Source organism: Grampus griseus, assembly GCF_964374135.1.
Source record: "Grampus griseus genome assembly, chromosome: 18".
NCBI lineage: Eukaryota > Metazoa > Chordata > Mammalia > Artiodactyla > Delphinidae > Grampus > Grampus griseus.
The window spans coordinates 5,584,221-5,611,459 of record NC_139012.1 but is presented as its reverse complement, the minus strand read 5'-3'; the positions used below and the strand labels follow the sequence as shown (position 1 = coordinate 5,611,459).

Here is a 27,239-nt window from a genome sequence, read left to right as displayed (position 1 = left end):
GTTTTATTAACAGCTTTGGAGAAATTTTAGTTAAGAAGGACCCGAATATAAAATGAGGCATTAGAAACAACACACAGAGTTCAATTGGCCAGGATTCTGTACTTATTTTACCTCAGAAAATTAAAAAGTACAAACTTCCTTTTGCAATTTTTTTTTTTGTAAACTATTGTTATTTTGGGGGGAAATTCTTGAAGTACTGGTGGCCATACAGAAAAGCTATGAACATATGTTACTAGCACAACTAACTCAGAAATTAACTGAGGACACAGCCTAATTTGCTACATCTTCGTAAGAGAAACTGGAGCAGTAAACCTTTAACTACAAACCCCTTCCCCTCTTTGCAAGCATTAAAGAGTCCTCACACATAGCTAATTTAAAGGTTTAGTTTATACAATTGATTTAATTCTGCAAACTCCACAATATAAATGGCAATAACTACATATATTAAATACTGTAATAAAAATAAACAGTCATTAGTTAATTCTATAATGCATTAAGAGCAACTTTAAAAAACAAATTGTGAATAAAGGCATACTTAATAAATTAGGGAACATCTGAACTGCTAATAGTTTGGGAAAGAATTTGAACTTTTTACAAAACCAGTGGAAACAAATGAAGAAAACAAATTACTACACATTGCTGTAGCACAGAAAGGATTGGGTGCGTTTTATTAACAATGACATCCTCTTTCCTGCAGCCTGACACAGGAACAGTTCCATTATCTGATGTGAGCCTCCAACAGCAAGCAGATACTGCAGCACGTTACTAAGCAACTTACTGTGATTTCACACTATATGTGGCAGGAAGAAATTTTTTAAAAACGAAAAGGCAGGCATAAGCTGATTTCTAATATTTTAAAGTCCAGGCTACTCTCTTAGATACAATGCTTAGAACACTTGTATACCAAAACAACTTTTAAATGAACATTTCCAAAAACTTGCATATACAACTTAGGTACAATGGATCTGGCACCAAAAAAAAAAGGTTACATTAAAAAAAAAAGTGTAAGAATCATGAAATAATTAAAGCTAACCTAAATTCTTCAGGTAAATAAAGTGAATGTTTTCGAGTAATAGGTATCATGTTTACTAAAAGTCAGTTCTTACGAGTTCATGCCTATTTAAAATCCTATCTTTAAAGATATGTAAACTTATTTTATTGTTCCTTACCACAATGAGACTTATGGAAGAGCTCAAACTAAAGCAACAGCATTTTTCTTAGCATGCACAAACAAAATAATCTACCATTTAGTCATCTCATGAAGTTATGTTTTCACGTTTAAAAGACTGATCAAAACTGTCTCAAAAATACTGGAAAGTTTCTCTACTTTGATGACATATCTATGCATCTCAGGTAGCATTTTTATATCCATATCCTTTTCTTGAATAAATGTTTTAATACCAGTTCACTTAAACATATGTAAAGATAAATGAGGCAGATTTTAGTGTAGCAAAGTCATCCATAAGATATAACATGCAAAAACAAAACAAAAGCTTGGAAGTTTAAATGTGTTTGTCCCCCCAAAAAACGTGCAGGTACCCTACACTGAAGATGATTTGACTACCTAAGCCTTCTATGAAAGTACAAAGCTAAGTTCTTTCTGATGGCCCACTTTGAAAATAATCTAAAACAGTATAACTTTTTAGAATCATTCTTCTAGTCTTTATTAAGTATAATTTGTGGTAATAATACTTATATCCTAAAATAGAGGCACAGGATTGAGAATTTAAATCTTTTTCTGGGTGCTTAGTCTTTCTTAACGGTAATACTGTTGTCATAATTTGTTGTATCAGCATAAATTAGGTATCTGTAAAATAGCCATTAAATACTAATTCTCAAGTATATTTAATGTACATATAAATCCTATGTTAAAAGTGAAAAGAAATATACAGCATAGTCCTAGGATTTCTAGATTGTTGACCATCAAAAAGTAAACCACCCTCTTTTAAGACTTAACAGAACTTTAAAAAAAATTGCTTCAACATATGAATTTAAGACTTTACTTTATTCAGCAAAATCATTTATTTACACAATGGGGAATGCTGGTTTGATTTCATCAATGAAATAAAAACAAGTTGAACAGAGACAATACTGAACTGTATGTATATGTTGTATCAGAGCTGACCAACTGTATCCTTACCTGTGTCAGGAACATCAAGAGTAACAGTACCACGAGGACACTGGTTAACAATATACCACAAAGGTCCGGCAACACCCTGGGCGCTTCCGATGCAATTACCAACTTTTTCTTTTTTTATAAATATATAAAAAAACAAAAAGTCAGCAAAACCAGCATTATGATGTAGTAAACAGAGTATAACGGTGAAGTCAGTGGGTCAGTAAAAACCTTATCAGACCATCCATAGTTTACAAAGTGATCTGCTCTTCTTCAGATCACTAATACAGAATCCAACAGGTGAAAAAATATCGCTTTGTGGAAGATAACAATGATCTGATAAGGATTTGACTTAATGGACATTAAAGGAGTGGAGGGGAAAAAAAGGAATTGCAGAGCATAGCCCCTATTAGAACAAGCTAACTTTCCAGATTTTCCAAATTAAAAAAAAACAAAACAAACAAAAAAAAAAACCACTTCAACATGAAGCTACCATACAAAGTTTTTCCATTTTTTCTTTGTAAAAAGTTCAGAGTTTGCAATTTAATCCTGGGTTTTTAATGAGAAGGACAGTTTTGGCCTGGACTTCCCCTTGCCCAGGATAATTTTTTGTTCTTCTTTTTGTTGACGCTGTCGCTCTTGTTCTAGTTTCATCCTTTCCTCATGAATCTTTCTTTGTTCTTCAACAATTCTCAACTGTTCTTCAGCCTGAAAGGTAAAAGTAAAAAACTAGAATTTCATGTCTTCTATTAGTAATATTCCAGAAATTGGGTGACAAATTCATCAACAGGGGCACACAAAAGTGTATGTTTAAAAAATCTTGCCTAAGATCGCATAGAAAGTATCAGGAAAACATACCTAGGAATTAGAAAAGAACTCCTTATTAATTATTCCAACATTTTCTGATTTTTTTAATGAAAAATATATGAACAAATTGTAGGAAAGCACTGGAACATTTTGAAAATGAAAAGAAGTTTCTACAAATCATGTCGAGATCAGTATACATTTTTGTCCTATTACCTATTTTTATTTTATCTACACCCGCGATGCACCAGATTAACAAACTGTCAAATACGAATCAAGGCATGAATTTTCAGAGTATGTCATTACCAATCACTATAACTAAATTTATAATTAGAAAGGCATACAAAAATTATAGACAAAAATCCCCAACAGAACTACATTATATTGTCAATATACAACCATGAAATAGTAAGTTTTTTTCTGCAGAGAAAAATGAGACCTTTTGACCTGGCTAACTATAAAACGCCATCTAATTTCAAATAGATATCAATCAAATTCCTACAATGCCTCTGACTCCTTCACAACTCCTTCAGTCTCAAGCAACCGACTTCCTTCCTGTGCTCTCTACAGAAGACTCCCCTCTGCACCAAGAAAATCAGGTCATTCTCACGAGCTCCGTCAAGTTGCTCCCTCTCCCCAAAGATTTCATGTCCACTCCTGTAATTCTCAACCAGCTGTAGTTTTATTCCTCTCCCAGGGGACATTAGGAAGTGTGTGGTTGGTTGTCACAATGTGTGTGTGTGTGTGTGTGTGTGCACGCACATGCTGTGTGTCATGTGTGTGTCGTGTGCGTGCGTTATGTGTGCCACGTGTCTCGTGTCGTGCGTCGATGTGTGTGCCGTGTTGTGTGTGCATGTGTGTCGTGAGTGCATGTAGTGTGTCGTGTGTGCATGTGTGTGTCATGTCTCGTGTGTGTGGCATGTGCGCGCGTGTGTCTCATGTGTGTGGTGTGTGTGTGGCGTGTGGCGTGTGTGTGCCGTGTGTGTGGGTGGCCCTCCTTGCACCCAGTGGGCAGAGAACAGGCCACCAGACATCCTACAAGGCACAGGACAGCCCCCCTCCCCAACAACAAAGAATTATCTAACTCCAAAGATGAACAGTGCCAAGGTTTAGGAAACCTGCTCTAACTCTTGACTTTTAAATCTCAGCTATCATCACTGAGTTGTCCTTTTTCCCCCCCATCTGACCCTGATCTTAAAATACACACTGCATCCTTCGAATGCCTTATTTCCATTCAAAGTCAAATTTTAAAAATTCACTGCTTACATCTCCATTATTCTACTGAAATTGTTTTTCAGATGGTCAAAAACTAACAATAAGTTTAGTGGCCTTTCCCTTTACTCATTCTTCTGTTCACTTGAACTTGTCTTTTAAAAATTTTCTCTCCTCCCATAAATGAAACACTAAGGTTCAAAAGGCTAAGGTCCTCCATGGATAGGTTTTTCTTTTCAGGAATACTAAAAGTCAATGTGACTGAATTATAGGCTTTATGGCAGAAGATGGAAAAGGTGACAAGTTCTAGTATTCAACTTAATAAAACGTTTAAATTTTATCTTGTAGGTAAAAAAAAACAAACCAACTTTTAAATACATAAGTCACACCAGAAAGAGGTTTGTTTTACTTTAAGATGGAGGCCGGTGGGGTGGGGAGCAAGTAAGGAGAAGGATCATGACCCTAAAAGGTGGAAGACAGTGGGCCAAATCCACTGTTACCAAGTACGGTCAGAGGTGAGGAAGACCCAAAACTGAAGGAGTGGGAATTAGGTGGGCAGGCAAGATGGGCAAGTGGATTTTCACAAACTTCTGTATCTTTATATTCTCATAAGGTGGAAACCCAACAGAGAGCTGAAGTACCTCTCCCATACCTTTCTCCTAAGCTACATTTCCAGCTGGATGAGGAACATCCAACTGGGAAACCTCTTCAATACCTTCAAAACTCCACAAGTTCAAGATTTAAATTCTTCAAGCCTAACCCTAAAATGAACCAGCCCTTTCTGGCCTCCCTCCTGCCACGCATCTAGTATGGCTTATTTCCTTCCCCTCCTCCCTCTTCCCTCGACACAACCAAACAGCCCTCAGGCTTGTCAATTCCCCCCTTATATCCCTCTCTTCCTTTATATTCTCTCCCCTAGAGCTCTGTCCCTTCCCTCTGCCACCGTGCCAGTTCAGGGCCCCAGATCTCTCGCAGACCTAAAATGGTCTTGTTTCCAGTCTCTGCCCTTCAATCCACCCTACACAATGCTGCTGGCTTCACCTTTCCTGAGCACTGTGCTCTCCTGCCCTCAGCCTTCCAATGATTTCCACTGTGCACAGACATGGCCTAACTTCCTAGATTAGCATACTATTTGTGACTTTCCATATCCTTTCTATCTGCCCTCCACCAGCTCAGCTCATGCCATTCTTTCCTACGACAATCCTACCTGTGTGTCAAAGTCCATTGCAAATCACCATTCTCTTGTTTAGACTTTCAATGATAATTACAAGAGAAATAATCATCTGCTTCTGATCACCATTAGTAAATTCATATGCAAATTCATCCAGTTTTAATAAATCATCCCACACTGGGGTCAGAGCATGGCACATGCAACTGAATCAAGACTTAATAAAGACTCTTAGGGGGCACGCTTGTGCTTTGGAAACTCTTTCCAGGATAAACACCACAGACTCGCTTTTCCGTAAGGTTCTAACTCAGCCCCTAGGAAAGCAGATTAGAAAGAAGCTTGGGGACTAACCGGTTTGAACATCACAACTTCAACCCATTTGAGAAATTTATGAAAACTACTTTGGCACTATCCACCCCAAACTACATTTCCCAGTACTTTTATATCCAGCAATTTAATTTTCTAGATTTTATACTATAAACATACTTGCATACATGCAAAATTGAACAAGTTTATTGCAACATGGTTTGTAAAAGACTGGAAAAACCCCAATATTCATCAATATGGACTATTAAATATATTATGGAAAATATATTTTAAAAAATACTGTGTGGCTGTTAAATCTTGAATCATGTGATCATATTACCTAATCAAAAAATTAAACAAGATTTAAAAAGTAACTTCCTTCACAGACAGAAAATACCATTTCTACTGCACTGAAATTATCTTTAGATTTCAGTGAAGAGAAAGAAAAGGTTCAGTTTCATTGAAGTCTACAAATACAGGAGACAAAAGCGTGTGTGTGTGTGTGTGTGTGTGTGTACAGAGGGAGAGCTGTAATTAACCAGGAGTGATAGCTAACAGTGTTATCCCCAGTGCTTAAGCACATAATGCCTATTACAAGTACCTGACAATGGAATGGTTTTAAAAAATGAAACCAAGCAGGTCCTTCCCGTCTTTATGTATAAATATTTGTATTTTGTTCTATTACAGCTTTAAACTAAGCATATTCAATTACACCTTGGCAAAGAAAAAAAAAAAAGATGATGGATTTTCACTAAACTTATCATGGTAATCATATGTTAAATCTTTATGCTATACAGTGCTGTTATATCAATTATATCTCAATAAAACTGCAGAAATAACAAAAAGACATTTTCAAATAAAAAGAATGATACAGATACAAGTGTATTTACTTTATGTAAAAAAACATGTATCCTAAAATGTGGCCTGTAATAAGTTTTCAACAATTCTAATACATCAGGGGAGGACTCCCTATTTGTAAAACTAACACTCATAAGGTTTTTGTAAAACAAAGAAGAATTTTATGACATGCATAGTTGGTCTTTAAGTTTCAGTACTTCAATAATCCTGGGAAAATCTTATTTTTTTGACCCTTACTATATATATAAAGAATGGCTCTAACAGCAATGACAATAACCATGAAATTATGACAGGGTAATTATGAGATGAAATAAGATAATTATGAGAGAACACACTGTAAAGTGCAATACTTTAAAATGCTGGAAATTATCTTTTAAACCAAACAAAAAATATTTGAGGGCCTAAGTACAGTGACCAGAGAAGAAAAACAATTATTTTAGCTCTAAAGTAAGAAAACTGGGGTTTCCATGGTGGTGCAATGGTTAAGAATCCACCTGCCAATGAAGGGGACATGGGTTTGAGCCCTGGTCCGGGAAGATCCTACATGCCGCGGAGCAACTAAGCCCGTGCGCCACAACTACCGAAGCCCGCGCGCCTAGGGCCCGTGCTCCGCAACAAGAGAAGCCACAGCAATGAGAAGCCCATGGACCGCAACAAAGAGTAGCCCCCGCTCGCCGCAACTAGAGAAAGCCCGCGCGCAGCAACAAAGACCCAATGCAGCCAAAAATAAATAAATAAATAAAAGATAAAATAAGAAAACTATGTTGAACTGAAAGTTACAAAACTTTTTCAACTGGAAGTTAATGAATGTCTTGATAAACTGATAAATCTTGACAATAAAAGTAAATTTTATATATTAAAAAAAAGCAGGTTATGGGCTTCCCTGGTGGCGCACTGGTTGGGAGTCCGCCTGCCATGCAGGGGACGCGGGTTCGTGCCCTGGTCCGGGAGGATCCCGCGTGCCGCAGAGCGGCTGGGCCCGTGAGCTGTGGCCGCTGAGCCTGTGCTCTGCGGTGGGGGAGGCCGCAGCAGCGAGAGGCCCGCGTACCGCAAAAAAAAAGAAAAAAAAAACAGGCTAGTTGAGAAAAACCAAACCTGTCTCTCATTTTAATACAGTGGCTTTCAAGTGATGAAAAACTGCCTATCCATCTGTAAGTGTGATATGACTCTATACCTTACTTGCTAGGTATTCTTCTAAAGCCTTGCCTCCCACCTCCCTCTGCAGTTAACTGACTGAAAGGCTGCTTTGTTCCTGATGGTCCCATCTGCTGGCACATATACACTGTTCCTCTCCCCTCGCTTCAAATGTATGCAAAAGAAAACATTATTCCAAGTGGGGGTAGGGTATGCACATTCGTATTGATACAGGTGAACAACACTAAATTCTCCTACAAGACTAACGTGGTGGACATCAGGGAGGCCAAAGAGAAAGGTAACACACCCACCATACTAGAGCCATTACAGTGGGGCAGTCCTTCCCAGCCACTACACCCAGGACCCTGTTTGGTCTCAAAAAGGCTTTCAACCCTGCACCCCATGCAAAAAGAATGACTGCTGAGATGAAATACACAAGAGCAAAACATACCATTATAGTAGAAGGGTCTACTTAACCCCCTTCCCAGTATCTTTTGTCTTCCCCTCCCACTTTACCTAGAGGTCCTACTGCAAAAATCTAAAGATAGAAATATTTATCAGGAGTGATTACTGGGATGATGGAAAGAACTAAAAAAATCTTACCATAAGGAATCATGCCCCTACTGGGAAATGTGAATTTCTGCATTTTAACCTCCCAAAACATACCTCCTGTTTCACTCTGCCATTCTGCAATTTCGTTTCTTTAATGCACCCTCCCCTCCATAAAAACTATAATGTATGTCCCCTTTTAGATAAACAATGAGTAAAAAAAAATTATAAAAAGAAATTTAATGTAATTAGTTTTGACCCTTAGCAAACTATTATGATGTATTCATGTACAAGGTTTAAAAAAGAAAATAACAAAGAAGGACTGAAAAAAGCAATTCCCTCTTTTCCTCCAGGGGCCATGGCAATTTAGTTATTCTGAGAGTTACCTCCTTAGGATATACACTAACTATCATTACGGGATATCATTAGCTACTCATCTAAAGAGAAATCATACCACCACACTCCTTCTAGCCCCCTTTTACTTAAAGTACAAATAATTGCTTCAAGAAGGAACTGACTGATAGTTGAGCTTGGTTTGAAAAGAAACATTGGGTACAAAACTCACTGCCTTCCAGACCTCTGGAGAGAGTGCTCTGTGTTACTGCCAAAAGAGAAATCTGATACCTTCAGGATTTTACCATTCATGTCTATAAACATAACAAAAAAACTGCACTCTTCTAGATGTGGTTCTTTTAATATTCTGTAGCCTAAATTCTCTGTTCTTTTACTCAGTTCTTTTGTTTGTCTTATTCAGTATTCATTCCTTTTTGTGAAAGCTCTCCTTCAATGCCTGGTGATCCTTGGCTCTTAGCACGATTACATCAGGTCTTCCCTGGTTCCCACAATAGACTTTTACTTTCCTTCCTTTTTCCTCTTCTCCCTCCCTCTGTACACCCTTATCACTCACCAAGTTCAACTATTCTCGTTACTGTTTCTACTCCCACCTGATCAAGTGCCCATCTTTTTCACTGACCTCAGTGGCTTTCTCGTTTCTAGTCTCCATCCTTCACACCACCCCACACGACGGCAATACATTAATGTCCAGAAAGTTTTTAAAAAATCTTTACCAAGAATACATGAACATCATTAAATCAACCTTCTGCCTTATCAACTGGGAACAAGCCTCTCAGTGATTTAAAATCCTTACCTAATTTGCCCACTCTTTCAAATTAAAATATTTAATTGACATTTACATTTGATGGCATACCATATTTTCCTATCTCTTAAAATGTATAAATATGTCATTATGAGCCATCCTAAGTACTGTGCTGTTTCAACTTACATAATACACTCACTCTAGCATAAATGCCCCATTCTCTTTCCAACTATGTTAGTTTCCTGTAGCCACTGTAACAAATTACCACAAACTGGATAGCTTAAAACAGCAGAAGTTTATTCTGAAGGCAAGAAGTCCAAAATCAGTATCACTGCAACAAAATCAAGATGCTGATATTCCAGGGCCACATTCCTTCGGCCAGTACCTTCATATCTCTGTTCTGACTTCATATCACCTTTTCCTATGTTAGTGAAGTCTGAAAGCCTTTCATCATTAGGTCTTCTCTCCCTTTCAGTCCATGTTGGCAGTGTTTCTGCTGATATAACATCTCAAAAACACTGTTAAGTCTCCCATGTATATCAGGCCACTAGACAACAGGCTCTTCCACAGGTCTTTTCTGGATAATCTCATCTAATCCTGGCTTTTGCTAAAATGGCTGAGGTAACCTATGAGTCACAGGGATAAACTCTTCAGCATTAGCAAAAGGATGTCCAATCATACCCTTAGACTTCTTTCCAGAACAAGTTTTTCTAATAGTGAATCTAATTTTAGCATCTTTTGCAATCTAAATAGGCTAAATATTTCCCCAAACATCAAGTTCTCATTTATTTTACTTCTTGATTCTTTCCTCAATTACTCTCCTCTTGCATTTTACATAAATATTCAGAAGAAACCAGATTGCACTTTACTTAGAAATATCTTCAGCTGTACATGAGCTTCATCGCTTAGGTAAGTTCTCCCTTTCACACAACTGTAGGTCACAGTTCAGTTGGGTTTTCTTCCACTATATAACAAGGAATTCCTTCCCTCCAGTTTGCATAACATGCTTTCATTTTCTTTCTAACCCTAACCAGAAGTGCCTTTTTAAAAAAGGGATTTCTTTCTTTATTTTTGGCTGTGTTGGGTCTTAGTAGCAGCACCCGGGCTCCTCCCTAGTTGTGGCGCATGGGCTCCAGACTGCAAGGGCTCTGTAGTTGCGGCACGCAGGCTCTCTAGTTGCTGCGAGTGGGCTTAGCTGCCCTGCGACATGTGGATCTTAGTTAGTTACCCGACCAGGGATCAAACACGCGTCCCCTGCATTGCAAGGCGGATTCTTAACCACTGGACCACCAGAGAAGTCCCCAGAAGTGCACTTAAAGCCCATATTCCTACTAACAGTCTAGGCATTTTCTATCATGTACCTCAAAATTCTTCCAGCCTCTACCCACTGTCCAATACCAAAAACACTTGCACATTTTTAGGTAACAAGTTATCACAAACTAGGTAGGCTCAAAACAGCACATGATTAGTCTGAGAGCCGGAAGTCCGACATCAGGATTACTGGGCCCAAATCAAGGTGTCAGCAGGGTGTGCTCCCTCTCAAGGATCTAAAGGGAGTCTGTTCCTTGCTTCTTCCAATTCCTGGTGGCTGCTAAGAGGATTCCTTGCCTTCTGACCACATCACTACAGTCTTCAAGGCCAGTATCTTCAAATCTCTCTCTGTTCTGTCTTTGGCTTCTCCTGTCTGTGTTTTGTGGTAGAATCTCCTTCCATCTCCCTCTTATAAGAATATATGTAAAGGCATTTAGGGCACAGTAATAATCCAGGATAAACTCCCCACCTCAAGATCCTTAACTTATTCACATCTGTGTAGACTCTTTAACTGTCATATAAGGTAACACTCGCAGGTTCTAGGGATTAGAACATGGATATCTTTTTTGGGGGGCAGGAGACATTTTTCTGTCTACTACACGAACATTAAAAAATTCTTTCTTACATCTCCCTAAGAACTCTTTTCAGAGCTATCTCTTAATTGCAAAGTGAGATCTGGTTTACTTGAAACTTAAGTATGTGGAATACATTTCATATATAGTCAGCTTGTAAACATGGTACTATCTTTTCATCTCTCAAACTGGTGAGATACCACGTGTTACACAGCACAATGAGCACGCTAAATCTCCCTAACTGGCAAGGGAAAAGAGGAAAATTATTTCAATATTAAAGAGAGGAAATATACTATAGACCCAGAATTTCAGGAGACAGTTTGAGGGGTCGTTTTTCCTACTGACATAACCTCCTAGAACATTTCATTCCATGGCAACACCTACCACCTTCACTTAGTCTGTTTCCTGTTCTGAATAAATAAGATTCATACACATTTCAGAATAGTATCTGGGCTTATCCCAGACGCATCACTAAAAACTGTGTGAAGAAGAGGACTTTGAAAAATTTTAAGTACTACTTTTAACATTTTAAAGAAACTTAAAATTCTCCATCGTACTAACAACAGCCTTTCAAATGTTTGATGATAGCTGTGCAATGCCAATACTAACCCAAGAACTAGGAACCAATCTGCCAAAAAGCCAAGTCAAGCTAATCCACTTTTGGATTAGTTTTTGTTTGATTTTATAAATCAAATACGTATGTTCGTTAATATTTTCTTGCCTCCTTATGGACAGATAAAATCAAGTATCTTGATAAACAACTTGGAACTAAAATGAGCAAAAACTACTCTTGGTCTAGACCACTTAACATGTATCATATATGAGAGTCCGTATGGCTTAGCTAATCTGGTTCCTTACTACAGACATTACTGGGAGCAATCTTTGAAGTTTTGTCACGAGGGCTTACTTAAAACTTAGTCTAAGTGTGGCTTAAATTTACTTTCTTTACTAGTTATTCTTACCTGATCATAATGGTGATACACATTACTTGTAAAAAAAAAAAAAAAGTAGAAACTGGAGAAAAGTATAAAATTACTTATAGGCTTACCAATTAGAGATAACTATTCTCAGTACTTTGGTATATTTTTCTATTAAATGTACAAATATACATTTCAAATTAGGAAAATCATACTTCCCCTGTATTATCAGATGCTTTTTGACTACAGAAAAATCCCCTGTATGTATGTGTTATAATTTATCTAAAAACCTGGGCAATTTTCACTATTCAAATAAGGGGAAAACATTTTTGTGTGTGAATTGATTTGTACTGGATTCAGTTTCCATTAGGTAAGTTCCTAGGCGCAGAATTAAAATTTAAGGTTCCTGGTATATACTGATTTATTGTTATTTTCTAAAATGGTCACATCCATTTAAACTCCCAGAATAGTGCACTATATAAAGGGTCTCTTTATACCATATTCTTGCCAACACTTGCTACTAACGGGAAAAAAAAAGTCTTTTCAAATTTGGTATATAGTATTAGAGAAAAAGGAAAAGAGAGGGGGCATTTCTTTGTTTTCCCATTAAGGCTGGGATTTATTTTCAGGAATTTACTACAGCTACTTTTCATTTTACTCGTGTGAAGTTACCTCTTTTACCTCTCGAAGTAGTCCCCCCCACCCCTTTCAGGAAGTTGGTCTCCTTTATTGATTTACAAGAGATCACTGTGTTATTCTTTCATGGTTATAGACAAGAAATCTCCCCCAGGGTACACTCTTTTCCAACCTGTCTAATCTGCTTTCAAAACCTGAACTTCTGACTACACATAAAGTGGGTTTACTACAACTACTACTGCTTATCCCAAGAGATCCCACACATTCTTGCTTTTTTTCTAATTGTACTTCCCTAAAGGTCTTCGCCCTACTTCATTTCCTCACCCTCTTGTCCTCACCATAAATTCAATTTCTAACTGTCCATCAAGGTCCAGAGCAGTGGTATCTCTTCCAGGAAGGTTCCCAGGGCAATTATGTCAGTTACCTCATGTAACTCATACCACGTACCAAATAGTTCCATATCATTAGCTGACTTTTCTTGGAGTTGTCCTTGTCTCCACAATTAATACACTAATGCCTTTAAGAGAACTTAACATCCTGACTACTTTTATCTCCAAATTGCTTTTTATTCATATGTCTATTATTTTAACAAGACTTTCAATACATTCTATGTAGTATTTCCTAGTGTAAATACTAAGAAACGTGTATAAAGATTAAAGAACTGTGCTCAAAATTGAGAGGAAAGGGAAAGGACGATAAAAATGAGAGAAACTGCAATAGTGTGCCTTGCATGTTTATACAGTAATATTTTCTTGTCTCTTCCTACACAAAGGGTACTCTACTTTCCCTGCAAGGACATGGCCACCAATAGAACCAAATAAAAATTAATTCTCTCCAACAGGAACAATAATTTCTTATGCTTCCAACATTACTGAAAACAAGAAGCAAATTAGTTATGTCCAGATTTTTACCAATTTTCCTCAAATTCAAGCTGCTTCATCCCTAAGATACCCTTTCACTGAAGTTTTATTGATAACATGCAGTCAGAGCAGCGTCACTGCAGTCTAATAATACAAAGTCAAACTCAAGGGTTCTAGAGCAGTGCTACTCTAAGGATGGCCCATGGACCAACGACAGTGCAAACTGTAACTGACCCACAATAAGATATGCAGAAGCCAAGAATAAGCATTTTAGAAACTTCTATAGCAATTTGACCTCATTTTTCTAATAATTCATCTTAACTGTATTTTGCAAAAGTAGAGGTCTGAGACAAACTGGGATTAAAAGACAAAAACAAAACCTGGGCAACTTTACCACCACTTGAAAAGCACTGCTTTAGAATATGCTTTGCTAATCTCCTATTTTTATGGTTCATTTGGGTAAACAAAGAAGGCTATTAGAGGAACGTAAGGAGGCCAAGCTGTCCCCAGGCACTCAGACAGCTACCCCAGGGTCAGAAGGGATCAAGACCTTGGCAGGGTATACCAAGCTTAGAACCTTTGCTCTAGAAGTCACAATCTGGCCTTTCAGGACATCTGCAAACTGAACTCCCTATACAGTCTCTTACACCACGTTCTAAGAGGAATTCTATCCCACGTACTGGGTAATTTTGCTTCAATGTTTCTAGCACCAACTATACTGTTCATCTCTCCTGCAAATACCCATGGCCTTACAAACAAGACTGTAACTACCTTTCAAAGCTCAACCTTCAAAACTAAAATTAAGATGCACATTTCCCCTCTTACTTTCTCTCGCACTTGCACTGAGATTTTCTCCTTATGTGGAATCACTAAAAGAAAAAAGCGTTATCACATATGTATTAATCAGCAATGTATTGATACATCTTATTATGACTTCTCACCCACCTCATATTCATGGTGCTTCTTCCACCTAAGCAGATTTTAAGGTCTTTTCATTGGTAAAGCACAAGTAGGTCTTCCCCTTTCCTTGTGGCTTTCACAGTAACCAGGACAGTGATATTAAGAATCCCTTGTGTCATGTTCAGTAAGTTGTTTAGGGTATTTCTAGTTCGGCTCTTATCTGGGGCAGATTATCTTTTAAAAGATCATACTCTAGAACCAACTGCTGGTGGTTTTAACTTTCACATTCTTATTCACTATAAAAGTTATTTACAGTCCTCCTTCACCAACCCCCCAGTGGGATTCACTGTTAATTACTTAGATCCTCCCAGATCTTTTTCTGTGCCTTTATAAACACAGTCACAGAATTTGTTTTTTCTGAATCGCTTAACTGGAGCTTCCATCTTGCCTTCCTCCCCCAGTCAAGAGTATGACTTAGCAGCAAATGTCTTCCTATGGCTGCATTATTCTCAACACATTTCTAACTAGACAAAACTTGTCTAAAACCAAGAGTCCCTCTAGGGTCATGTCTTCATTCCTGGGCAGTAAATACCACTAATCCTCATTCATTCTAAGTAAATTTCCCTCTATCTCTGATTTATATTCTTACTTTGAAGTAGAATTCCTATATGCCATCTTCATAAGGAAAAGAAAATTTTCCCTTATAATGTCTGACTATCCTTCTTCATTTTTTGATTTATTTATATCCATAGTCCTTTAATTCTAGCTTTCTTTTACATCATACTGAGAATGCTTCAAAATATATTCATACTTTTAATTGGGAAAACCCTGCTACACCAAAAATTGTACCTATTTTTAAATTCTATTTTAAATGTTAGCATATGCTACAAACAAACAAATAGAAGTACTAAAATACAGAATGGGAAAGAAAAATAGAAGTGATATGTATTCATTTTTCTATTTAAAAAATTTACTTCAATATTCTTATACTGACTTATTAAAATGTAAAAATTGTATCTCCTTTTACACCTGTATCTCATATTGTAATTCTGTAAGTCTCTGTATTCCTTGTTAGATTATAAACATGAAATATGAAAAAAATTTATTAATCTGGTATACTTAGTATCAAATATATACTCTCTACTTATTCTGTCTAGTAATTGGTAACAAAGCAACTAATGCCAAGTGAAACGCTGCGTATTAGTAGACTTAATTAAGAACTTAACCTTCAAGTTTTTGTTTTTGTCTTTTTAGGTACAGAAGAAATTAGGGATGGGGACAGTACAATTTCCCCTAGGACAGCTGTTTTAAACCACTGTGAATTTTGGAACTTTCTCCAGATTAATCAGAATTTCTGGCTTGCCCCAAACAGATTCCTCTAGAAGACAGTAGCTAAAATCTACTCAACTATTCCTACTGTTCCCTCAAATCCCTTAAAATAGTCCCGAGAACTCTAAAATGTTTTTCATGAATGCTTCATACATACCAGTTTGGCTTGTGCTTCTGCAATTTTTCGGTTATTCTCTTCTAGTATTCGCTCTAGCTCCTCACGTTTTGCACGTTCTTCCTCCTAAAGGGGAGGACATGTTAAGATGTTAGAAAAATAAATTTTTTTTATTGATAAAATATTCACTAATCTTCCTCTGAATTATTTCGATCTGACTAAACAGGGTAGCTTTATAGCTACCTTCTGTCTGACAAATGATAAACTGTGCAGCCACTAAAATTTGTTTCTAGTACTAAATTTAAATCATCCCTCCCAGTCCAAACAGCAACCAACTAAACCCTCCCTAATGACAGTTTCCTGGCAATTATTACTAATACTTTAATATCACACAAATCAACAAGGACAACTACAAAACTGGATAGTATTTACCAAATTAAAAAAATAATATATAAAATATAAATAAAGTGAATATTTGTCTCACCAATTATGTATACCTACGTATTCTTTACCTATACTCCTTTAATCAGCATTAAAAGTTGAATATTTACTGTCTTGTCCAGTGTCCTGCAGAGTGTGCTCCTCGGCTGCCATACGCGCCAGCTTCCTCTTTAAAATGATTTGTACTGTTAGCTTGGCAATACCTGCATCAGCAGCTCAACCATTTATAAAGAAACAACATACAAGGAAGGCTGAGCTGAGGAATGCAGATGTTTATGGTAAGAAGGAACAAAAAATGTAATTCATCATTCCTAAGGCAAACAATTAATAAGAAAAATACATTTACTGTTAGTGAAAAATACAAATGGTAATCCATACTTCATGGAACTAAGGGCTTCTTCCATGGGGAGAATGGACTTAACATTCAGATGTTGACAATTTCTAAAGGCAGCTTATCTTGTCATCTACAATCTGAACTGAAATTCAGGAATCCAGGGGGTGCATGGTCAGGAAATAAAATTCTGTAATTTATTTTTTCTTGGAGAACTTCATGAGATTTTATAATGCAAGCTATATGAAGATTGCTTGATGGTTTGGGCAGTGTTGAGATCACAGCATACATATTCAAATGATTTTAATATTTGGAAAGACTGTCAGAGGGTTGTGTCCGTGTAAAAAAAAAATTGTTAATATGAAACAAAAAGCAAATGAAGAGAAAAAAATCTTCCTATGATTAATAACTCGCTACAAGACAGCACCATTACTCCAAAAGTATCTTCATTATTAAAGGCACTAACAAAAATTTCATATACTCAATGGCACAGAGTTTGGGATATCCACCAAATATAGACATGTATATCTAGACAGCACAAGGGAAAATGCATTTGAAAAACTAAGCTTACTGGGAAACAAGAGATTTAATAAGATGTCAACTTGTCCACAATAATGCCAAGATTAAAAATGACAATGAGTCACATATTTTGAGTCAAACATTGAAGTTCAAGAAAATATAACCACGGGATTTCCTATGGCACACACCAATGGAATTCACAGTCACTATGCAAACTATGTTGAGGGACACTCAGTGCTGTAAGGTAATTTGCCTTGAGCGTTCCAGTGACTTTCAACAAGTTTTAGGATCCTGGAGTAATCAGTGCAAATAAGCCATAAAGCTTCAGTAGCAAATTACTGTCTCACAGAAAGACATTTTCAACTTCTGCTCCAGCTGCTGATAAAACAAATCATGTGTTTAGCTTGACTCCAGACAAGGACAACCTGTTCCTTCATAACTCTCTAGAGAAAAAAAGGAGTTGTTAGTAGATACTAAAAAAGTGGACGAATAATCTGGACATTTTTCCTAAAAAGATCTTTGAAACACATTAGGAAAATGGAGGGCCTTATGATCAGAATGCTAGAATTAGTCCGTTGTGTTGAGGCAGGATTTGGGGTAGGGGGTGAGGGATAAAAGAAGGAAAAAAAGAAGAGCAAGAAAACCTACTTATCAAAAGCAGGTGCTATCACTCAATGTTAGGCCCTGCTCTTTTTAATCTGACTGAAGGCAAAAAGCCTCTCACAGTCTAGGCAATAAGAGAGATAAACAGAAAAGAAGAACACGTAACCACAGGTGGATTTTTATCCTTTTCCCTTTACCACTCCCTGTCTCCCCCCACCCTCCCAAAAAAAGAATGTAAGTCCTGCAGCCATGGCAAAAGTTTCAAACACTTCTCAAATATGTAAGCCAGCTCCATTAAATCAAAAAGTATCCTTGGATAGTTTTATGAAAATAGCTTTTAAATATCAGTCAGCACATGTGAATAGGCTAAAAAATTAACTTTCGCAGCAATGTTAAGTTTAGATGAGAAAGGAATTGGTCTGCATTCCATCTCTTTCTGAACTGCGCAGGAGGCACACCCGACACTGAAAGTTTTGCCATGGACTGTCTCTACTTTCCAAACGACCGAGCGTTACCTCTCTGGCTTTTTGCGCTGCAAGCTCAGCTTGTCTCTGTCGCTCGAGTTCTTCGAGCAACTGCTTTTCCATGATGCGCTTGGCCTCCTCGACCCTTCGGAGCACTTCTCGCTCAATCTCGTCCTTCCGTTTCTCCAATTCTTCCTCCACCCTTTTTGCCACCAATTCTTCCACTCTTCGTGCCGTTTCTTCCTCGATGAGTTTTTCTTCTATTTCCTGCTGCCGACTAGCAAACAAAGTGGGGAAAGGACTTAGATAATGTAAGAAATAAACCTAAGAACTGAAATAGAACTAGTTGTGAGTCTGTAAAACACTGAGTCTGCTTACATATTTCTAAGATTTTACAACTCATTTTCATGTAACATTCAAGGAAATGATAGATACCAAAAGATTAAGTGATACAGAAATTCAAATAAATATAAAATCATGGTTTTTTTTGTCACTTTCTAAAGTAAATACAAAAAGACTAGTGTACACAAACAGCTTATTAATGCAGTAGTTTTAGGAACTGTAGAGTGAATCTGAAACAGGAAATCTACTTTCGTTACCAGCTTCATAAGGAAAAGACAAGCTATTAAATATATGATTTGCTCCTCTGTCAATCCATTCAGTCTAAGGGTTGAGCTACAGACAAGTCAGGAGAAACTATTATGTAGCAAGCAGTTCAGACCAGCTAAATTCATTCTCCCCTCCCCCATCCCAAGCAAGATCAGAATAAAGACAGACTCAAAGAGATTCAGACTGCTAAAACAACATACTGTGGTTTTTAGCAAAAATACAGGCAAACTTATTCAGGTTCTAAACTTTTGCCCTTTACTGCACCTTTTCTTTTGTTAACTGACTTTCAATTCAAAGCTCTTCTAGATATGGGAAAGTGGATGAAATATATTAGTATCACTTCTAAAAAGTTCAATGAAGCATGATATCGTTTAATTATTTTAACCCCATTTAGGTATTATAAATGAACTTATTCACTCAAAATGAAATTCTGTGCTGAAAATATTGACATTTATCATGGCACTATGGTGGAAACCTTGCACATTTTATACCAATGATCTCCAATATGATAGCCACTAGCCAGATATGTCTGGTTTGAATTGAAGATTAGTAAGAAGAAAAGATATAGAAGATCTCATGTACTTTTATTTGATTACATGTTAAAATGACAGTATTTTGAGACAGACTGGGAATATATTAAAATTAATTTCACTAGTTCCTTTTTAATGTGGCTCACACTGTATTTCTCTTGAACGGCATTACTTGAGACAATAATTTGTGCTGGAATGAATGCAGAGACTCTGGAAGTATACCTAAATCCTAAGAGGTCAATCTATTAATGCTGCATATTTCTCACAATCCACAAAATTAAACAAAATCTGTAACCCTTCCATCTTTTGATGACTCATACATATGTATGAGTCATTCAATTTATCTGTTTAGTAAAGGCTTTACAGTTTCTAAGTGACCTTTAAATACCCAATCCACTTCAACCCAACTCTACTCTGGGGGGTGATTCAATTCCCACTGAAGTGCTTTCATTCTCAACTCCTGTTATTTATTCACAGTGTTACCATACTGACACCAATGTATCTAATATTCTGATTCATATCTGTTTCTGCATTTATAATCCCTACATACTTCTGTCAGGGAGATAGCAACTACTTGAGAAGTCATAATTTCTGTTAGGTTCTAGATATCTGCAATAACCATTCTTGTTTCTTAAATATCTCTTCCCCAACACTAAATTATTGGTGATTTTCACTGGGGGAAAACCCCCCCCACAAAAGCCTAACATGTACTCTCTATCTATACTCCTTTTCCTTTTTTAACTTTGAATGAAATATAGTATTAGGGTAGTTTCAATAAGTCTTTAGCTATAGCAGCTTAGTAAAAGAGAAGAGATATCCACCCCAAGGCTAGAATGGCCAGGAATACCTAAAAGCCATCAGGCAGCTATTTCAATGGAAATTAAACTACATTCCAAACATAAAAATATTGTTTCTCTACTTCATCCAAAGAGAAAGACAGAAATATGAAATGAAACAAGCAAGCTAACAACTGCTGAACCTGGATGACAGCTGTATGAGGATTAATACCCTATTTTGCTGAATTGGAAAGCTTTCATGACACGAAGTTTCAGAAGCGTACACACCCCGCCCCACACTTTCTTCTGTTAGTTGGTTCTTATAAAATTAGTAAATGTAGCGACGTCTACAAAGAAACCTCATTTTAAAATTTCAAAAATGGTACAACTCTTAAAGCAGAACACTGTAAACCAAGTTCCAGTTAAAACTTTCCACACAAAGTAAAAGATGAGGGAAAAGAATTGGATAAGGCTTTGGGTTTGTTTATCAGTAGAAAAGCTGCCTAATTAACTCAGGAATTTGGTAAAGGTGGAAGAGACCTGACACATGCTCAGGGTTTCTGTCAGGCAAACAGTCCCTAGAGGACAGCAATATGGCACAATGGCCAGTGGGACCACACCTCCACAGATCTGGTCAGCAAGGAGAAAAGAGCTCAAACCAATCCAGTTCCTTATTTACAGCAGGAGCCAGATCAGCATGCTGTCAGCTCCCTGTGTCTCTGCTCCCACTGATGGACACCAAACCAGAGAGGCCAGGTGACAGGCCGTACAGGGTGACAAGCAATGTAGGCAACAGGTGGCTGCTGCTAAGGAGTCCGTTCTAAGTACAGCTCAGCAGTTTTCCAGCCTAAAGGGGAGGGCAAGCGGAAACTCCCAAGCTCAACTGAAACCCAGAGGATGAGAAATGGCCTAGTGGAGTTTCTTACAAGGCTGCTCATCCCCCTTTGTCCCTGAAGGCACCACGGCACACCCCCAGGACTGTAATTAAGCCTTGCTGCTGCGCCCTACACAAGGAGACAGGCAAGGTCAGGGCACCAGAGCAGAGCTGTTCCCCTACAAGCACGATCAAGGATATAATTTTTGCTGTCGCTGTTATTTTCAGTAAGGTTAAAATTGCTACTTCAGCACTCAGAAAAAAATTTAAATCAATTTTTGGATCCAGTGCTGAAAAAGTTAAGAGCCGGATATTGCTTTAATCCCCTTCCCCCCACACACTTGGATCCAGAAAACCAAGGGCACACGAACAAGAGAATTAAGCACTTGAGAGATACGACAAGTCTGTACTGAACAACCTACTATGCACTAGATGCTGTGCTAGAAACCTGAACCCCACTAATACCTACTAATAGAGCCTATACTTCTGCGACTCTGTTCTACAGCTAAATATAAGTATTAACATACATGATATGTAAAAATTCTCCGCATGTCTCAGCAATCTCTGTATTCCTGTGTTTTTCTTCATTTGTCTTGTCTTTTCCCACAAAAGCACAAACATATAAGGTATAGAATTGAATGAAACTTAGTACAACATAGCCTTCCTCTACCAGTTAGCCGAAGGAGGGTGGGAGGGATAGGTGGCTCTTAAAATTTTAAAAAGTTCATTCTTATTGATGACAAACTTATTACCATAATCAATGATAAGGCAGCAACTGAGCTAACTTTCCTAAGAAGCCCTGAAACTTTCTCAGAAAAGAAAAAAAACCCAACAACCCATTTTTGCCATTAGTATCTTAGGAAAGATCCTTCACCTAAAATGACTGCCTAGCCGTTCCTTAAAACTGTTGCCATAGGAGTTGTCACTCTCTTGATATTCTTTTCTCTCTCTAATCTTTTCCTCAGGCTCCTCTGCTGAATCCATCCCCTTGCTAAGAATCTGTGAGGGCTTCTCTCATGGTGCAGTGGTTGGGAGTCCGCCTGCCAATGCAGGGGACACGGGTTTGAGCCCTGTTCCGGGAAGATCCCACATGCCGTGGAGCAACTCAGCCTGTGCGCCACAACTACTGAGCCCACGTGCCACAACTACTGAAGCCCGCATGCCTGGAGCCCGTGCTCCGCAACGGGAGAGTCCACTGCAATGAGAAGCCTGCGTGCCACAAGGAAGAGTGGCCCCTGCTCGTCGCAACTAGAGAAAGCCCACGTGCAGCAGCGAAGACCCAACGCAACCAAACAAACAATCTGACGCTGATGAAAGGGTTGAATGAAAACCTTGAAGTTTTTCAATAGATAAGAGTAGGTCCTCATTTTCTCCATGCTCTCATAACACTAATCACAATCAACTTTAAAATGGCAACTATTAAAACAAACAGCAAGGGCCCATCGTTAAATGCGAGTGTGACTTTGTACAGAGCATTGGTTAATATTATTTTTAAGTCTTTAAAATGTACAAACTCAACCCTAGTAGTGTCCTTCTAGGAACTGCTTCATAATATTAGCAAACAGTATTTACTCAGTACTGAATAGACACCAACTAACTACACTGCCAAAAGCTTTATACTCCACGGCATAATGTGCATCTCTGATGGCTCCTGAGGCTAAACAGGTGACTGAGAGGTGACCCTCAACCTAGGCAACTCCAAAGATAACGATCTTAAGCATGCTACTACCCTGCACTGTTTCTCCACGACAAACATTAAAGGCAAAGGTATGCACAAAAATTTAGCTACCAAAATAATTACCTAAAAAATTGATAAAATTCTTACCAACATCAGCTTGATCTTATGCCCTAATGTTTTGTCTCAAAGCCCTAACCTCCCTGAGGTACGTAGTTCCAATATAAGGAATTTGCTCTCACAATGAGCATTCTTCTAAGAATCACTCATACAGATCCCAGTTCACTTTAGACACTCGGATTTAGGAGGCTCTCGATATGCCATGCAATTGAACATCAAGTATATGTGAACCTAGATACCACAGGCTACAGTAAGTTACTATGCCATTAATATTATCCTGATCTGCTGCAAGTCATTTTCAGCCACTCATTTTTTCCAACAGTTATCACAACAGGCATAAAGCGTCTCAAAATAATACATAGGAAAAATGATAAGGGTGCAGAGGAGGAAAGAGAGAGCAACACTGAATGACTGGGACATAAGGAGAAGGAAATCTTTTGAACTGAATTTTCAACCACAGGAATGAACTTTTCAACAGTGAGGAAAAAAAATTTTTTTTAATTTTAAGGTCTGCCTTTTACTGCATCAAGATCGTAACTTGTAAGATCACTTCTTAAAATCACCAGGTTCAATCTGCCTACATGTAAAAAAATTACATTAAATAACATTATTTACTGAGTCTCATTACATACATGCCAAGTATCACCTAAGTACTTTTAATCTTCACAATAAGCGAGACAGGTATCTCCATTTTACAGATAAGAAATCAAGCTCACAGGCAGGTAGTTTATTCAAGGCCTCAGAATTGTAAACGGCAAAACAATCTGGTTTCCAACCTTAAGGAGACTTTCTAATCGGTTAAGCCCAAGAGATTTTAATTTTGCTGTCTCTCTCCATCTCACACTGGACCTCTAGAAGGTACACTTGACAGTGCGTGTTCTTCTGTTACGTTCTCTGCTATCTACTACACCACACACTTGTCTCCCTTTGTCCAACTGTACATCCAGACATTCCCTAAGGTTCTTTCAGTCCCATGAATCAACTGCTCTTCTCCCTCCACTCTCTGCCTGGGCCATTCTATCTACTCTCAAGGTTTCCCCCAGGCTTCAGTCTCCCGTGTCAACCGTGGATGAACTCACTATGTCCAAAATCGAGTGCCTACACTGGAAGTGCCAAGTGCAGGTTTCTGACATTTTAACTAGTGTTTGACCCACAGCAGTCACTTAAACATTTGGTGGCTGAGATGTAATAGCCACAATATAAACATGAGAGCCAAAACAATGCTTTATTTCCCCTATATTTCACATCCAATTTTGTTTGCCCTAAATGCTTCTTAAATCTGCCCCTCTCTTCCATTCCAACAACTGCTCCCTCACTACTCCTATGTGGACTTACTGTAACTTTCTATCCTACACAGCAGTACATGCTCCATTGAAAACCAAACCTACAATCCCACGCCATTTGCCTGCTTAAAACCCTTCTGGTTTCTATGATGAAATCCAAGCTCCTTAATATGGCAAGACCCTTCCCATGATTCCCTGCCTCTATCTACCTCTCCAGCCACTCCATGACTTGAATACTTACAGAAATGCATGTGCCAGTCAATATTCACCTCTTTACTCCACCTAAGACCATACTGCACCCCTCCCTTTATTCTGGCAGGGGTGGAGGGGGCTCCCTCCCTTGGTCCACAAGTATCCTCCTATGCTTAGCCTGACAGAATCCTATTTTTACCTGCCACTCACTCCTGAGGAGCACTAAGGTGTTTACCCATCCAGGATGCTTCCTTTTTACAGTCACATCACTATCACTGAATTTACCACACTGTATTATTATCTACCTACCTGTCTTCAAGCTAGATGGAGACCTTGGAGGGGTCAATCATCTTCAGAGCAACAGCTCCTAGCATAGTGTCTGGCACTTATTAAGATGCTCCATAAGTATCAGGTGAATGAACTAACCAACAGGATTTGTAAATAAACAACTACTTCTGCCCATTCCCATGACTGCAAAACCTATATCTTTCAATCGTCTCCTCTGTATTATTAGGCATTAGAGCGTACTAAGTAGTGCCTACTGCACGACACGCAGGGATTCAGTGAACAGGTGGCTGCTAGCTCTGCCCCCTCCTCCCTTCATAAATGCTAACGGCCATGTGCTTCCTCTATCAACTTGGGGCAATGTAACTGCTCTATTTTCTCATTTCATCCCTGGATTTCTTCTCTGCTATTCGTGTGTAGCTTGCTAAATGCTTCTATCTATTCCTTGGATACCAAGTTTCCTTTCACTCTTCCCCGTAAGTTTCGGCTCTCTAATGAATGGCAAATCATTACTCTTTGGAGGTATCCTTTGTTTTCACATGGAAATACTATCTCAGAATTATCTTAGCTAATTTTTTTAAATGTTCATCTGTTGACAGTTATTTGAGAGCTACATCTTCACAGTTAAGGATCTTGTTCCAGACCAAAAAAACGGGATTCTATATAATCACGGTTTCTTGTGACACAATTATTCGTACTCGGTGTTCATACTTCCCACCGATAGTTCTAAGTAAAGGAAAAATGCAAGCGTTGTGCATGTTTTAAAGAAACGCAGTGAAAGAGATCTCCAGGTACTGCTTCCTCCAGTAATAATAGTTAGTTTTCCAGTCCCCTACCTCTTAATGATTTCCTTTCAGAAACAAGCTTTGCTGGAACATAACACAAACTACACTGCAGAGACTGAAAACGCCTACACGGTTCAGCACTCATAAATCTGTCTCAGGAAAATTCTATATTCAGTAACTCTCCTGCCTTATGAGCACTTTCTAAACATGCACTGAAGAACTGAGGAAGATGGCTGGTTAAACAGGGAGAGTTAGCAAATCTCTCTACCTTTCAACGTGGCTTTGGGAAAGAATACCCAGCGCATCAGAGTACCAGGGTCTTGAACCAAAACACAACTCTACACTTTAAAACCAAAATTTCATTCGTTTGGAATCATTTGCACCTACTCTTAGACCAAAAGGTACTTGAGAGGTGACTCTTCTGCATATGATCAATGCAAAAGTAAAAGCGAATATTCTATCTTCTGAACAGCACGTATACACCAAAAAGGGAAACGAGTTACAGTCTTGCACCGAAGTGTGCTACGGAGACCTACAGCCCATAACTAGTAAAGAGTGAAAAGACGGAGCAGGCTTCGATTGGTTACACAGGTGAACTCAAGCGTCAAGATTCATTTACCTCACTGCACACCTAAGCTGCGCGCATTCTGTTTTTACACCTCAGAAAACAAAAAGAGCAGGCCCAAGACAGGAAAAGCGACCGCGACGTCTCTACCAGCAGGAGTACACTAAAGTATAAGGACTTATATTGGGTGCGTGTACGTTTCAACCACCTGAAGCGGTTCACCTCCGAGAATCCCTGTCCCGCGTTTAGGGTGCAAGGCAAGAACGCTCTTCTGCAGGGGCCCCCCAACGTCCTCCGTCCACTTTCCGGGGCCAGCCTGCTCCAACCCCACACGGAACTCCACCCTCTACTTCCGGGACGCTCCTCCTCCTCTCGCGCCAAAATGCTTGCCCTGCTCCAAGCCCTTCCAGCTCCATCTCCACTACTGCCCTTCCCAGCCAACTCGTGGGTCTGTCCTGCCCCAGGCTTTCCATAGGCCAGGGTTGCAGCCGCTCGGGGCCCGTCCCTGCGACCCCGCTAACCTCCTTCACTCGCCCCAGGGCCAAGCAGCTCCCCCTCCCCGCCACCCCGCACCCGCCGCCTCCCCGGCTCCCGGCCCCTCCCCCCGCGGGCACTCACATTTTTCGTTGCCGCTCGAACTCTGCTTTCTTCTCCTCCTCCTCTCGCTTCTGCTTCTCGTCCAGGCTGCTGCGCTTGCTCACCGTGCGCCCGAAGATGTCGATGCGATCGGGCGGGGACGAGGCGCGCTCCCGGTCCCGCTCGCGCCGGGACACGGCCGTGTTGGTGGAGCGCGAGCGGGACCGCGACTCCCGCCGCCGGTTCCGTTTACTTTCCCGGGACTTGGAGCGCTTTCGCACGCGCTCCTTGTCCCGAGACCGCGACCGGGACCGGCTCCGCTTCTTGTTGTGTTTGCTGCTCTTGGTGTGTTTGGAGCGGGACGAGCTCCGGCTCCGAGACCGGCCCATCCTTCCGGGCGACGCTGGGACTAACCGCTGGCTTCGGGCCCCGCACGTGCCCGGCTGTCCTCGCCTCCGCTTCCGGAAGCGGGCTGGCAATCTTGTTGAGGCTGGGGGAAGGAGAGCTATCAGCGAGCTGACTTTCTGCCTCCCCCTGAGGCCGACGGCCGCCACGAAGGCCGCCGCCAACGACAAGGCCGCAACGCCAGGAATTGCTAAGATGGCAGCCGGGGCTGCACCGGCCGCCCCTCCCACAAGGCCCCGCGCGCAACGCGCCGTCACGCGAGCCCCGCCCCCTGACGCTCCCTGCGGAAGGCGTGGCGAGCGCTTCCGAACGCGCTCGGCTTT

At 39.5% G+C, this 27,239-nt stretch overlaps 1 protein-coding gene across 1 annotated transcript; it reads right to left on the bottom strand.

Moving 5' to 3' along the window:
* Positions 1 to 434: 434 nt before the first annotated feature.
* On the bottom strand, positions 435 to 27,127 carry ARGLU1 (arginine and glutamate rich 1). The gene is made up of 4 exons (XM_082675475.1): positions 26,554 to 27,127; positions 18,293 to 18,518; positions 15,926 to 16,009; positions 435 to 2,824 (listed from the first exon to the last, which is right to left on the bottom strand). Exons 1-4 carry the CDS (start codon positions 26,898 to 26,900, stop codon positions 2,660 to 2,662), a joined length of 822 nt encoding a protein of 273 aa, XP_082531601.1. The 5' UTR covers positions 26,901 to 27,127; the 3' UTR covers positions 435 to 2,659.
* Between the last annotated feature and the right edge of the window lie 112 nt (positions 27,128 to 27,239).

What these genes read in the sequence shown, in the direction of transcription:
- ARGLU1 (XM_082675475.1), bottom strand. Translation starts at nt 26,900, where the DNA reads ATGGGCCGGTCTCGGAGCCGGAGCTCGTCCCGCTCCAAACACACCAAG. An exon ending in TTCGAGCGGCAACGAAAAAT is followed by an intron (nt 18,519 to 26,553) that starts GTGAGTGCCCGC and finishes TTTGTTTGCTAG; the next exon opens with TCGGCAGCAGGAAATAGAAG. An exon ending in CAGCGCAAAAAGCCAGAGAG is followed by an intron (nt 16,010 to 18,292) that starts GTAACGCTCGGT and finishes CCTCCCCTTTAG; the next exon opens with GAGGAAGAACGTGCAAAACG.